The 14,098-nt window shown below is 36.6% G+C and overlaps 2 protein-coding genes across 2 annotated transcripts; both read left to right on the forward strand.

Moving 5' to 3' along the window:
* Window positions 1-4,794: 4,794 nt before the first annotated feature.
* Window positions 4,795-7,552, forward strand: LOC138899450 (uncharacterized). Its single transcript, XM_070185863.1, has 3 exons — window positions 4,795-4,948; window positions 5,823-5,968; window positions 6,725-7,552. The coding sequence occupies exons 2-3, from the start codon at window positions 5,827-5,829 to the stop codon at window positions 7,267-7,269; spliced, it is 687 nt and encodes a 228-aa protein (XP_070041964.1). The 5' UTR covers window positions 4,795-4,948; window positions 5,823-5,826; the 3' UTR covers window positions 7,270-7,552.
* A 5,539-nt stretch (window positions 7,553-13,091) lies between these two features.
* On the forward strand, window positions 13,092-13,706 carry LOC138899534 (uncharacterized). The gene has a single exon (XM_070186073.1). It carries the CDS (start codon window positions 13,092-13,094, stop codon window positions 13,704-13,706), a length of 615 nt encoding a protein of 204 aa, XP_070042174.1.
* Window positions 13,707-14,098: the final 392 nt, after the last annotated feature.

A 14,098-nucleotide genomic window follows, 5' to 3' on the forward strand; every position in this document is an offset into this window, starting at 1 on the left:
AGACGGAAGCTTAAGTTTTAGGATTTTAACCGTAGTCGGAAATGTGTGAAGACGACTCCGGAATGGAGTTTCGACGGTTCCATTAGCTCCGTTGGGTTATTTTAGACTTAGGAGTGTGTCCGAACTGTGAATCTGAGGTCAGTAGCCAATTTAGACTTAAAATGGCGAAAGTTGAATTTTTGGAAAGTTTGACCGGGGGGTTGACTTTTTAATATTGGGTTCGGAATGCGATTCCGAGAGTTGGATCAACTCCGTTATGTTCTTTGGGACTTGCCTGCAAAATTTGACGTCATTCCAGGTTGGTTTGATAGGTTTCGGCACGAGTTTTAGAAGTTGGAAGTTTTGAAAACTCATAAGTTCGATTTGTGGTGCGATTTGTATTTTCGGCATGATTTGATGTGATTTGAAACCTCGAGCGAGTTTTTTTTATGTTATGGGACTGGTTAGTAGGATTGGATGGAGTCTCGAGGGGCTCGGGTTTTTTCGGAGTGGTTTCAGACCAAATTGGAGTTGTTTGGACTGCTGTTGCTGAAGTCTGGTTTCCTTCTTCGCGAACGCGAAGGGTGTCTTGGGTTCTCAAAGAGGATTTTGAGGGGCTGATGAATTGTCATTCGCGAATGCGAAGAAGGAGCAAGGCAAGTCTTTACGTACGCGGTCCAGGAAATGCGAACTCGGAGAAGGAGGGAAGATTTGGGGCCTGGAGTCATTTGGCCTTCGCGAACGCGAAGAGTGGAACACAGACGCGAAGGAGTTGGTCAATTGGTCATCGCGAACGAGACGAGGGGTTCGCGAACGCAAAGAGGAAATGATGGGGCAAAAATAATTGTCCTTCGCGAACGCGACAAGGAGGTCGCGAACGCGATGAAAGATTTGAGGTAGTTGGATTTTGGCCTTCACAAACACGAAGCAATGGTCGCGAACGCAAAGAAGGCCTATCTGGGCATAATTAAAAGTCCCAAAACGGGGGTTTGAGTTCATAACTCAAAACCAAATTTGGAGCTCGGTAGAAGGCGATTTTTGGAGAGATTCTTGCGTGGGTGTTTGGGGTAAGTGATTCTTATTCAGTTTTGATTAATTTCCATGATTATGTCTTTGAATCCATCATTTAATTCGGATTTCATGCGTGGGTGTTTGGGGTAAGTGGTTGAACTCGTATCGGAATGGGTGTTCAGATTTCATAAAAAGTTTGTCGGGTTCCGAGGGGCGGGTCTCGCGTTGACTTTATTTGACTTTTTGGAATAAATTTTTAAGTCGTTGTATTATTATCCCGAAATGTTTCCGATGAATTTTAATGAAGTTATACAATTAATCTTGATAGATTTGAGCTTCCCGGAGGTCAATTCAAGCAAGAAAGCTATTTTGGAATATCGGCCTAACTTCAAAAGGTAAGTGTCTTTGTTAACCTCGAGTGAGGTAAATTCTCTTTAGGCATTGAGTCTTATGTGCAACTTGGGTAATTGAAAACCATGTACGCGAGGTGACGAGTACGTACTTGACTTATATGTGTAAATTTTATTGAGTTAAAGTCTTGAGCATATTGTGTAGTAAATTGGGTAATTATTGGCACATATTTAATCATCTACTTGCCGTGCCTAAACCCTTGTTGTTGACTATGTTGTTACATGACAATGTGATGTGATTGTTATTTTATTATTTATGAAATTTTGTGAATTTGCTGGCTTGATAATTATTGGAATTTAATTTGATTTTAGATTTTTTCCCCCTGCAAATAATTAATTAAATGAGCTTAAGAAGAGGTGTTTATATAATTATTAAAAATTTGATCTTTTAGGAAGACTTTGCTTTATGTTGAGTAATTTCTATCTCTATTGATTGTTTTTGTGTGTTGTACACATTATGTGGAGCATTTGGCTATTTGCTGTGAAATTAATTGACTTGGTTGTAGCTTTGAAATTTGATTGTGGCCATTGGGCAAATTGTGATGAATTGATTTTTGTTATGTTGTTGTGATAATTTTCTGTGTAAATTTTTGTGTTGTGTGAGTTGATATTATGTGGATATAAGGGTGGCATTTCACCGTTGATATTATTTGGTTATAATGGTGGCATTTCACTATTGTGTTTGTTGGCAATTGATATTGTCTGGGCGGAGTGATAAGGGTGGCTAAAGGAGCAATAAGAGTGGCAATAGGAGCGATAAGGGTGGCTATTGATATTGTCTGGGAGGAGCGATAAGGGTGGCTAAAGGAGCGATAAGGGTGGCAATAAGAGTGATAAGGGTGGCTATTGTCAGGGACGATATGTGATGATGTGGGGTTGTGGTGTTGACAATTTTCATGTAATGTTGTGATTTTTTTGTATTTATTTTTATACCTTGTGCAACTTGTCTTGTTGTTAGCAAATTGATAATAATCTGATTTATGTTGAAATTGGGAGCATGTGGCTATTGCCAGGCGATTTATAAAAGGAAATATGGGCACGAGGTGCCGTGAATTTTGATATCAGTTGGGGGTATTAGCACGTGAATTGTCCTTGCAGTTGTGATAAAAAATGTGGGCACGAGGTGCTGTGATAAAATGATAATGATATTTGGCACGTGAATTGTCCGTGCAGTTGTGATACGAAATGAGGGCACGAGGTACCGGGCAAATATGATGATTTAATTATGGGCACGAGGTGCCGTGGAAATATAAAAATGGGCTGAGACCCGTATTTACGAAAAATATGAAAATGGGATGAGACCCGTATTTTGATGATTTTGAAATGAGGTGTCACATGGTGACTTTTTAATTGAAAGAATTATATTCAAAATATTTATTTGAAAGGATCTTTACTTAGAAAGTATCATATAAAAGAATTATATTTTGAAAGATATTTATTTGAGGAAATTATATTTGAAAGAGAGTTATTTGGAAGAACTATGTGAAAGACATTTATTTGAATGCTTGATTTAATTGTGTAATTGTGTTTATTAATTGCTGAGTGATATTAATGGTATTCCTATTTTCTGTTGTGCATATCACTGGTTGTTTTATACTGTCTTTATTATTATTTGTTTCCTATTATTTTTTTATATTATATTGCACATGTTTTTCGACTAGTGAGTGTCTTGACTGCACCTCGTCTCTACTTTAAGGTTAGTCTTGATACTTACTGGGCACCGCTGTGGTGTGCTCACTCTACACTTTTGCACTTTTTTGTGCAGAGCCAGGTATTGAAGATAACAGACTTGAGCAGAGTTAAAGCGAGATCGTAAGGATTCAAGGTAAGAGCTGTTTAGTTGTCGCAGTCTTTTCATTTTATTGTACTGTTAATTTGTAATCAAACAGTATTGTATATTCGGTCCTCGTGATCATTCTATGTATTCAGTTAGAGTTCGTGACTCAGTACTACCAGTCTTGGGAGGTTCTAAATTGTAATTATTTCCGCTGTTAGTTTTGATTATTTATTTAATTAAAAAATATGGCTTCAAATATGCAATGGAAATCGACTTACCTAGTCTTAGAGACTAGGTGCCATCACGACTCCTGTGGTGGAATTTTGGGTTGTGACAAGTTGGTATCAAAGCTCTAGGTTCATAGGTTCTACGTGTCACGAACGAGTCTAGTTGAGTCTTGCGGATCGGTACAGAGACGTCTGTATTTATTTTCCAGAGGCTACAAAACTGTTAGGAAATTTCCATTTCTTTCATTCATGTCGTGCGGAATTTGTTGAATTTGAAATTTGAACCTTTGTATCTCCATTCTCTCACAGAGCCACATCTTCTGTTCAAGATTCATCTTGCTAAAAATGCAATATCAAATTGAGACTTGACGAGAAATGTGTGTTTGTCTTAATATTTCTTTTCCTTTCTCAACATAGGTTAATTTATGACTACAAAATAAAAATTACACGTTAATTATGGCTATTCTTACCCGGCAATGAAAAGGAATGACTACTAATTAAATAAAAAGGTTACCGCTTATTATGGCTATTACCATAAGTAACTCATGCCAATTGCCAACATATTACGTACTATAAATAGTAAGGGGTCGTTTGGTAGGAGGTGCTAGAAAAAATAATGCAAACATTAACTATGTGCATTACTAGTACCCCGTTTGGTATATTTTTTCAACCTATGTATAACTAATACTTGTATTAGTTAAACATTATACTTGGTATTATGCTATGTATAAGCAATGCATAGAAAACCATGACATTAGTAATGCAAGGGTTTTTAATACTTGCATAAATATGGTTAAAGACCTACTTGCCCCCCTCAAATCCCTAATAATAGCGCATATCAAATATTTTCCCCATATTATTAACAAACAGATTTCTCTCTGTACGCTTTGGCCATGGAAAAGCACGGGTGAATGCAACCAAATCATCTTCCTCTTCAGAGATCAAAGTCACGTGGGAGTTCCATGTGACTGACCATGTTATCGTTCCAAACAAGTGATTATTATGCACAGAATGTATCCACGTTTAGTTTTGAATTAACGTCACAACTTTACCTAGATTCACTTCATTGAGCAACATACTTTGAAAATGGAGCATCAAAAGAGCCTCAGCCTTTCCTTTCTTGTTCTGTTATCTATAAAGTTAATTTTTATAGCTAAAGTTAAAAATTGTGGAGAGTACTTTTGTAAACATTCAATTTTTAAAAAATTATGCAATGCTTTAATACACCAAATCAAACAGTGGATAAAAAATAATTTTAGCATAACTAATGTCAGCATTACTAATACCAGCATTACTAATATACTCTATTCAGCACTATTCTTATATGTCGTACCAAACGACCCCTAAAGGTGTAAGAACTCTTGGAATTACGTATTACTCCTAATTCGTTTAGGGATTAGTCCAAAACGCCAAGCAATTTTTTATTTTTCTATTTCTCGTTCCTTTCTTTCGCAGGAATATAACTCCTTTCCCTTAACCCTCATTCGCGTTCTTTCTCTTCTCCTGTTGAAGGTCGCAGCACAGTTTGGATCTTTTTCGTCAAGGTAGTTGAATTTAATCTATTAATTCTTTTTTTAATAAATAAATTAGTCAGAGTTTTGCAATTTGTATAATTTTTGAGGTTTCAGACCTTTTGCAGTTTTTCTCTAATACTTCTACACAGTTGTTTATCCCCCTCCTCTTTATTCGAAGCAAATTTTCAGTCTTTAAACCCTAAACGAGCATATAAAATTTTAAAACAAAAAATCCAACCTTTGGTTCCTGGTTTTTGCAATTTGTTTAACATGTTTAATTTCTGCTACAAAAATAAATATTCGAAAGTGGTATGATTGGTTATGTTTTCTGATGACCCTTTGAAGTTTTTTAGCTGATCTAATCAGTAACGTTTCTGCAAATTTATTATATGGGTTTTAACTTTTAAATCTTTACTAGTGTTTAAGGTAGTGTTATGAAGTTGATAAATCTGTCTTATTGTGTGAATATTTTATGATCATTTGATATCTGTGGCCTACTTATGAAGTAGTTGTATATTGGTGATGTTGCTAGCCCCTTATATTCAACTTCTTTTGCCAAATTGCCATCTGCATTTATTCTTTTTTAGTTCTCCTTTGTTATTTTGGATTTAGTTTTCTAAATATCCTGTATTGTTATTTCTTGTTATCGGTGCTTCTTACATCTTCTCTTCAGCCGAGGGTCTTCCGGAAATATCCTATCTGACCTTCCAGGGTAGGGGTAAGGCTGCGTACATCCTATCCTCCCCAGATCCCACTTGCGGGAATAAATTGGATGTTGTTGTTGTAATTCTCTTTTTGCAGTTGTTAGTGAAAAAACAGCTTCTTGAACATATCCTTCTCCTTAATTTTATCCCTTTCTTGTAAGACGGCAAAATATAAATCAATACATGAAATCTATCTGCAGCCAGATGGGTGATGCTATCCCTCTATGTGCCTCTCCCTGTGGCAATGCGACGGTTTCCTATCAGAAGGGCACGCAGAGCTTGAAGGTCGTGGTTTCAATTTACAAGAAGATTAGGCTTCCAGAGGCATTTGGTGGTCAATCAGATGGTAAGTCTTTTCACCTAAAATTTATCACATACGAACAGATAGTCAACTTGGTAGTCTTAATGAGGGGGCTAGAGCTGCGAATCCAAACAAGGCAGCTCAGCGAAGTATCCAAGTATCAGCCCAACTCTATCTCCTGGGTCCCAGGAACAGAGTCTTTTTGTGCAGATAATATGAGTACAATAATTCACGTGTACTTAATAAATATCAAGTCTAGCCCTAACAGGGTAGTGGACATACCGTGAATATTCCTAGGATATCTTGTAGGATCTTTCAAATTTAGTACATAACAGTAATTTTTTGGTGCTTTTTGAGATGGAATCCATTTGTATATGATGCTTGATACTGGAATCAACTAAAGTGGGGTGTACAAACACTTTTAGACTAGTGGACTATTGGACAAATTTCATATGGCAGAAGGAAGCTGTACTTAAGGAATGTATACACAATGTAATAAGTTGGACAATGTAGTCAGTGTGTCATAATCTTGCCATTGATATTGCCATAAATTTATGAATATTCGTAGGAGCGGATGTAATTATAGTGTTTTTCTAGCTTGGATGCCAGAACAATGCCACAACTTCTTTGCTGATATAGTTTGGAGACGAGAAGTTACTTCTTTTTAGACTTTGAAAGTAGTGATTTTTATTGCAAGTTGCCCTCTCCAATTGTGCTTGTTCATGGTCTTGGTGTGCTTGATTTTGTGTTTTCGTAACTTTCTTTGAGATGCTGAATATGTTCTTCTTGTGTTTATTTCAGGGGGTCTTGTAAGGCTTGAAGACATATGGTGGCTTATTTATAGTTACTTTTCCTTCTTGTGTATAGTCGCTGCCCTCCTGAATTTAGAACATGTTCCGGGAATTTTCACGTTCCTTTTCATGGTGGGTGGCTTTATAATTCATTTTACTGCGCACTATTCTGTTGTTTATTGGCATCGCGACATGCCTTTCCAGATAATTGGTGCCAAGGCAAAATTTATGATCGAGGTCATTCCTGTGATGACTGCAGCAGTCCTGCATCACCTTTTGGAGTTCAATTATGGGTATCTCGCTCTATTACTAGGTTGCACCACATATTTCTATGTGTTTGGTCACTTCATGCACGTATCATATGATATTGTGGAAAAAGACTTATTGCTGGAATTAGTAATGCAAGTTCTTGTTTACATGGTGGACGGAGAATTGTTAGTTAGAGCTTTGGCTTTGACCTTCTGCGTTGGTTTATGCTTCTATAGATACATGATATATTGTGCTCCCGAAGTACCTGAACATCCTAAAAAGGAGTTGGAGCAGCTGCCCGTCTGATTTGAAGGTGTCCGTGGTGTAATGGTAATGTTATTTCCGTGTGATCTATAGATCATGGGTTCAAGGCGTGGAATCAGCCATTGATACTTGCATTAGGGTAGACTGTCTACATCACACCCCTTAGGGTGCGGCCCTTCCCCCGGCCTTGCATGAATGTGGAATGCTTCGTGCACCGAGTTGTTTTTTAATTTTATAGCTTATCTTGTGCCCTTATCACTGTGTAACCCGTATCAATTGTACGTCAATGGAGAAAATGAAGAACATTTAGACAAAGTTTCCATCAGGATTCGGCACATTTTTATTAAATATTAGACTGAATGAATTTGCCTCTATGAAAGGGCCCCAAAAATTGAAAGTTTTGGTTGTCTAAGTGAAAAATTGGGCAAAACATTTAGAAAAAGCGTCTCTTGTCTATCTTTTTTTTTTTTATTGAATAAAATTCATTTATTGAAAGTAGTAAAGTAGTTCAACAGCCCGAGCTCCAGGTCGCCATTTGAAATCTTGTATCAAGGTAATTGAATATAGGATTAGATTCCATTTTTGCAATTTCTGTTTTTATTTTCCCTATAAATTAAATAAATCAGAATTTGCACTTTGCATAAATCAGATCGTTTTCCTGCTTCTACACGGTCCCCTTTGTTTCCTTTAGTTCTTTCCCCCGCCTTGCAAATTTTCTGTCTTTGAAACCTAAAGCATCGGAGCAAATATTTGAATTTTAAATTTTAGGATAATGACATCGAGTGTACATATTTAGTGAATTTCTTAATATAAAATATAAAATTCGGACAAAATCAATTGGATTCGACTGAACTTTTATGTTACGTTCTAGCTTTGCCCCTACCTAAAGGAACATTTAAATGACAAGAAATCCAAGGTTGGTTCTTGGATTTTGCAATTTCTGTTTAGGTCGCTTGAACATGTTTGTTTTTTCAATTACTACAAAAATTGTAACCTACAGAGGATAGTGGACTAGTGGTATGAATAATTGGTTGTATGTTTTGTGATGAATGCATTTCATTTTTTGACTTATTGGGGCTCATTGTCTCTGCCAATTTATTTATGCATGGGAACTGGCTTTACAAGTAGTGGCTTCAAGTTGTTTGGTGACTTTTTTCCGTGTGGATATTTCAACATCTAATATGAGTTATATTAGCGTAGGTTATCTATATCACATCGCTTGAGATATGATATTTTTTCGAACTCTACATGAATGCGTGATGTTTTATACATTATGTTATCCTTGCCCTTGAATATATATATATATATATATATATGTTATCCTTGCCCTTGAATATATATATATATATTTGTTATGTTGCTATCCCTTATGTCATTGTCTTGATTTTTGGTTGTTTGTCCCTGCATATAATAATTTCTTTTCTCTTCTTGCAGTTGTGAAGAAGTGGAATATCTTGTTAACAGTTGGTTCTTCTAACATATCCTTCTCCTTTTATCATTTTCTAGTGACCCTTACACACCTCTAGTTGCAAAAACAACTACTAAACCAAAGTAGTATGAAAATGCAAAATCTCATTTATTAATTTGACGGGATAGAGTTCTACAAAAAAATTGAGATTATATAAACTATACAATTAGCCAAACACACTCTCGTAATCAGCTGAAGTTTTGCTCTTATAAATTTAAATGCTATGCAACCTTGATCTGCACCGTATATATAAGAATCTTTGATTAAGCATGATAATTCTAGATAGGGGTTTACAAACCGAATCGGAAAACCACAATAAATTAAAAAGTCAAACCAAATCGATTAAAAACCCGACTATGTTTGGTTTGATTTGATTTGATATTGAATAAAAAAATTCGAACCAAACCGACATATAAATATATAATTTATTATATATACTTTTAAGACTTTATATAGAATTTTGTTTAAAAGATGTCTATAAATATTTTGAGATTATCTCATGAGATGCAATATTTAATAGAACTATAAAGTGTATTTATTTTTATTTATATATATATTCAACATATCACATCAAATGGTACGGTAATATCTTCGTGTACTTGTCTCATTCTCACCCTATATATATATATATGGGTATCTCGCTCTTTTAGTAGGTTGCACCATATATTTCTATGTGTTTGGTCACTTCATGCACGTATCATATGATATTGTGGAAAAAGACTTATTGCTGGAATTAGTAATGCAAGTTCTTGTTTACATGGTGGACGGAGAATTGTTAGTTAGAGCTTTGGCTTTAACCTTCTGCGTTGGTTTATGCTTCTATAGATACATGATATATTGTGCTCCCGAAGTACCCGAACATCCTAAAAAGGAGTTGGAGCGGTTGCCTGTCTGATTTGAAGGTGTCCGTGGTGTAATGGTAATGTTATTTCCGTGTGATCTATAGGTTATGGGTTCAAGTCGTGGAATCAGCCACTGATACTTGCATTAGGGTAGGCTGTCTACATCACACCCCCTTAGGGTGCGGCCCTTTCCCCGACCTTGCATGAATGTGGGATGCTTCGTGCACCGAGCTATTTTTATTTTATTTTATTGCTTATCTTGTGCCCTTATCTCTGTGTAACCCGTATCAATTGTACGTCAATGGAGAAAATGAAGAACATTTAGACACAGTTTCCATCAGGATTCGGCACATTTTTATTAAAATGAATTTGCCTCTATGAAAGGGCCCCAAAAATAGAAAGTTTTGGTTGTCTAAGTGAAAAATTGGACAAAACATTTAAAAAAGCGTCTCTTGTGTATCTAATTTTTTTTTATTGAATAAAGTTCATTTATTGAAAAGCCTGTGTCACGACCCAATTTCACGTATAGGTCGTGATGGTGCCCAACATACAGCTAGGCAAGCCAACAAATAAATTAAACATATATCAATTATTTTCAGAAAAAGTTTCTAAGTAATTTGTTTTAATCTTTTACTAGCAATATTAACGAGAATATAAAAGATTCCGATTAGTTTAAATTTCAGAAAATAATATCAATGTGTGTGCCAAAACCTGGTGTCACAAGCGTATGAGCATCTATTAGATTTTATAAAATTTCAAATATTGTCTGAGACATAATATAAATATAAGAAGAAATATTGGTAGCTGCAAAACGGCTCAGAAAGGCAGCTCACCACTATGCCTCTGGATAACGTGAGTGTAAGACGATAGGTCCCCCACTAGTACTTGCCTCAGGTCCTGTACCAAAAAGTGCAGCAAGTGTAGTAGGAGTACGTAAACAACGTGTATCCAGTAAGTATCAAGCCTAATCACGAAGTGGTAGAGACGAGATGGCCGACTTTGACACTCACTATTGGTCAATAATATTAATTGAAATAAAACTAGAATATCTAAATCAGCATGATTCACAGAATATAACAATAATTTATTTAACCAACAGAAATAATTAAATTCCTTCAATTCCAATAAATTTCCAATTTGTCAATTAGTCTCATTTACATGATTACCAATAATTCCTTAACAGCCAGGGATAATAATTCTTTAAATTCCAAAGATTTTTAATTTATCAATTAGCTTTACAAACTGCAATAACCTATCAAAGTATCGTGTAATTATTATTATTAAGCATGATTTCTGCCGAGGTCATATGGCCCAATCCAGAGCGTCGTGTACACTGCCGAGGGACGTGCAGAATGATCCATAGATGCATCTATCCTGCCGAGACATTCGGCCCGTTCCACAAGAAAGGAAGACATTTTCTTATGTACCTCCGGAAGGAAAGTATATTCATTAAAAGATAAATTAGGGAGGAAGAACAATTTCTCTTAAAAATTATTTAATTTAAACAATGAATCAAGCATATGAGATTTCCATTCTTTAATATTTTTATCTAACAATTCACAATATATATATATACATATATTTATATATATATATATATATTAATTAAACAAAGAATACAGTTTCCACAAATAATTCATGCTTAGAGTCCTAACTACCCGGACTTTAGCATTTATAGTAGCTACGCACAGACTCTCGTCACCTCGTGCGTACGTAGCCCCCACAATTAGCAACATTTATTAATTTTTAATCATCTATGGGGTAATTCCCCTTCCCCCCCTTATAAGATTAGACAAGAGACTTACCTCAATTTGCTCCAATTTAATCCACTAGAATGCCTTCTCCACGATTATCCAACTCTGTTTGGCTCGAATCTAGATAAAATAATTCGATACAATCACTAAAAATTATATGAATCAATTCTATAAGAAACTACTACATTTTTCAATAAAATCCTAAATTAACTCAAAAATCGTCCGTGGGGCTCGCGTCTCGGAATTCGGCGAAAGTTACGAAATATGAACGCTCATTCAACCACGAGTCTACCCATACCAAAATTACTAAATTCCGTAACAATTCGGCCCTCAAATCCTCAAATCTATCCAAGAGGGTTTTCAAACTTTTTCCAACTCAATTTACCAATTAAATAATAAAAACAATGATGGATTCGGGTAATTTAACAAATATTGAATTAAGAACACTTACCCCATTGTTTTCTTTGAAAGTCTCCCAAAAATCGTCTAAATCCGAGTTCCAAATCGTTAAAAATGGAAAAATGGGACGACAGAACTTAAAGCTCTTTGCCGAGTGATTCCTTCTACGCGATCGTGGACCATCGATTCAAGCCTAATGAATTTTGAAACTTCCAATTTCTACAAACGACGCCAGAACCTACCAAATCAAGTCCGATTGACCTCAAATTTTGTACGCAAGTCATAAATGACATAACAGAGCTATGAAAAGTTTTGGAGATAGATTCCGACTCCGGTATCAAAAGTCAACTCCCCAATCAAACTTCCAAACTTAAATTCTTCTTTTAGCTATTTCAAGCCTAATTTAACTACGAACTTTCAAATAAATTCCGAACACGCTCCTAAGTCCAAAATCACCATACAAAGCTATTGGAACCGTCAAACTCTGATTCCGGGATTGTTTTCTCAAATTATTGACCGAAGTCAAACTTGGCCTTTTAAGCTTAACTTAAGGAACTAAGTGTTCCGATTTCAATCCAAACGCTTCCAAATCCCGAACCAACCATCCCCACAAGTCATAAATCATTAAAAGTACCTACGGGAAGTTTCATTTTAGGGAACGAGGTTTTAAAAGTTAAAATGACCGGTTGGGTCATTACAGTCCGATCTCCCGGTCGCGATTTGAGATCTTGTATCAAGGTAATTGAATATAGGATTAGCTTCCAGTATTGCAATTTCTATTTTTATTTTCCCTATAAATTAAATAAATCAGAATTTGCACTTTGCATAAATCATATCATTTTCCTGCTTCTACACGGTTCCCTTTGTTTCCTTTAGTTCTTTCCCCTCCTTGCAAATTTTCAGTCTTTGAAACCTAAAGCATCGGAGAAAGTATTTCAATTTTATGATTTCTAAATTCTAGAATAATGCCAGAGTTATAACAATTATAGGTGTATCAAATTACTGAGTCATACCATGAAAGTATGGGAGAGGGTGATTGAAGCGAGAGTGAGGAGGACAGTGTCTATATCCGACAACCAGTTCGGGTTCATACCGGGTCGTTCTACTACGGAAGCTATACACCTTATTAGGAGGTTAGTGGAACGATAAGGGGAGAGGAAGAAGGATCTGCACATGATGTTTATAGACTTAGAGAAGGCGTAAGACAAGGTTCCTAGAGAAGTTCTTTATAGATGCTTAGAGGCAAAAGGCATGTCGGCTGCCTATATTTGGGAAATTAAGGACATGTATGATGGGGCTAAGACTCGGGTTAGGACTGTAGGAGGCGACTCTTAGCAGTTTCCAGTTGTTATGGGTTTACACCAAGTTTCTGCGCTCAGCCCATTCTTATTTGCCCTGTTGATGGATGTGTTAACACACCATATTCAATGGGAGGTGCCATGGTGTATGTTATTCACCGATGACATAGTTCTGATTGATGAATCGCGAACCAGTGTTAACAAGAGGTTGGAGGTGTGGAGACAGGCCCTTGAGTCTAAGGGTTTCAAGCTGAGCAGGACGGTGATGGAATACATGGAATGTAAGTTCAGCACTGAGCCGAGGGAAGTGGGCGTGGAAGTGAGGCTTGAATCACAGGTCATACCAAGTAGTGGCAATTTCAACTACCTTGGGTCGGTTATTAAGAGAGTAGGGGAGATAGACGAGGATGTAACACATCGTATTGGGGTAGGGTGGATGAAGTGGAGGTTAGCATCTGGAGTCTTGTGTGATACGAGAGTGCCACTGATACTCAAAGGTAAGTTTTACAAAGTGGTGGTTAGATCGGCCATGATATATGGAGTTGAGTGTTGGTCTATTAAGAACTCACATATCCAGAAGATGAAAGTAGCAGAAATAACGATGTTGAGGTGGATGTACGGACACACTAGGATGAATAAGATCAGGAATGAAGATATTCGGGAGAAGGTGGGTATGGCTCCCATTGATGATAAGATGCGGGAAGTGAGGCTCAGATAGTTTGGACACGTGCAAAGCAGAAGCCCAGATGCTCATGTAAATAGGTGTGAACGGCTGTCTTTGGAGGGCACGAGAAGAGGTAGAGGACGACCTAAGAAGTATTGGGGAGAGGTGATCAGGCAGGACATGGAGAGGCTTCAGATTTCCGAGGACATAACTCTTGATAGGAAGGTGTGGAGGTCGAGTATTAGGGTTGTAGGTTAGGAGGTAGTTGAGTCTACCTTACTTCAAACCTTTGTGAGGCTAGTATGGCAGGTTTTTTGCCGATTTCAGCTAGTGGCAATATTGTGTCTTACTACTCTTTTGTTTTCCATAGTGTTGCATCTATGTACTCTCTATCACGTTTTCTTTGTATCTACTTTCGCATTTACATGATATTATTTTTCCTATGG

Source organism: Nicotiana tomentosiformis, chromosome 9 (assembly GCF_000390325.3).
Source record: "Nicotiana tomentosiformis chromosome 9, ASM39032v3, whole genome shotgun sequence".
NCBI classification, from domain to species: domain Eukaryota; kingdom Viridiplantae; phylum Streptophyta; class Magnoliopsida; order Solanales; family Solanaceae; genus Nicotiana; species Nicotiana tomentosiformis.

Coding starts and splice junctions, on each gene's coding strand:
- LOC138899450 (XM_070185863.1), top strand. CDS start 5,827: ATGGGTGATGCTATCCCTCTATGTGCCTCTCCCTGTGGCAATGCGACG. Junction 5,969..6,724: donor ATTTGGTGGTCAATCAGATG/GTAAGTCTTTTC, acceptor TGTTTATTTCAG/GGGGTCTTGTAAGGCTTGAA.
- LOC138899534 (XM_070186073.1), top strand. CDS start 13,092: ATGGATGTGTTAACACACCATATTCAATGGGAGGTGCCATGGTGTATG.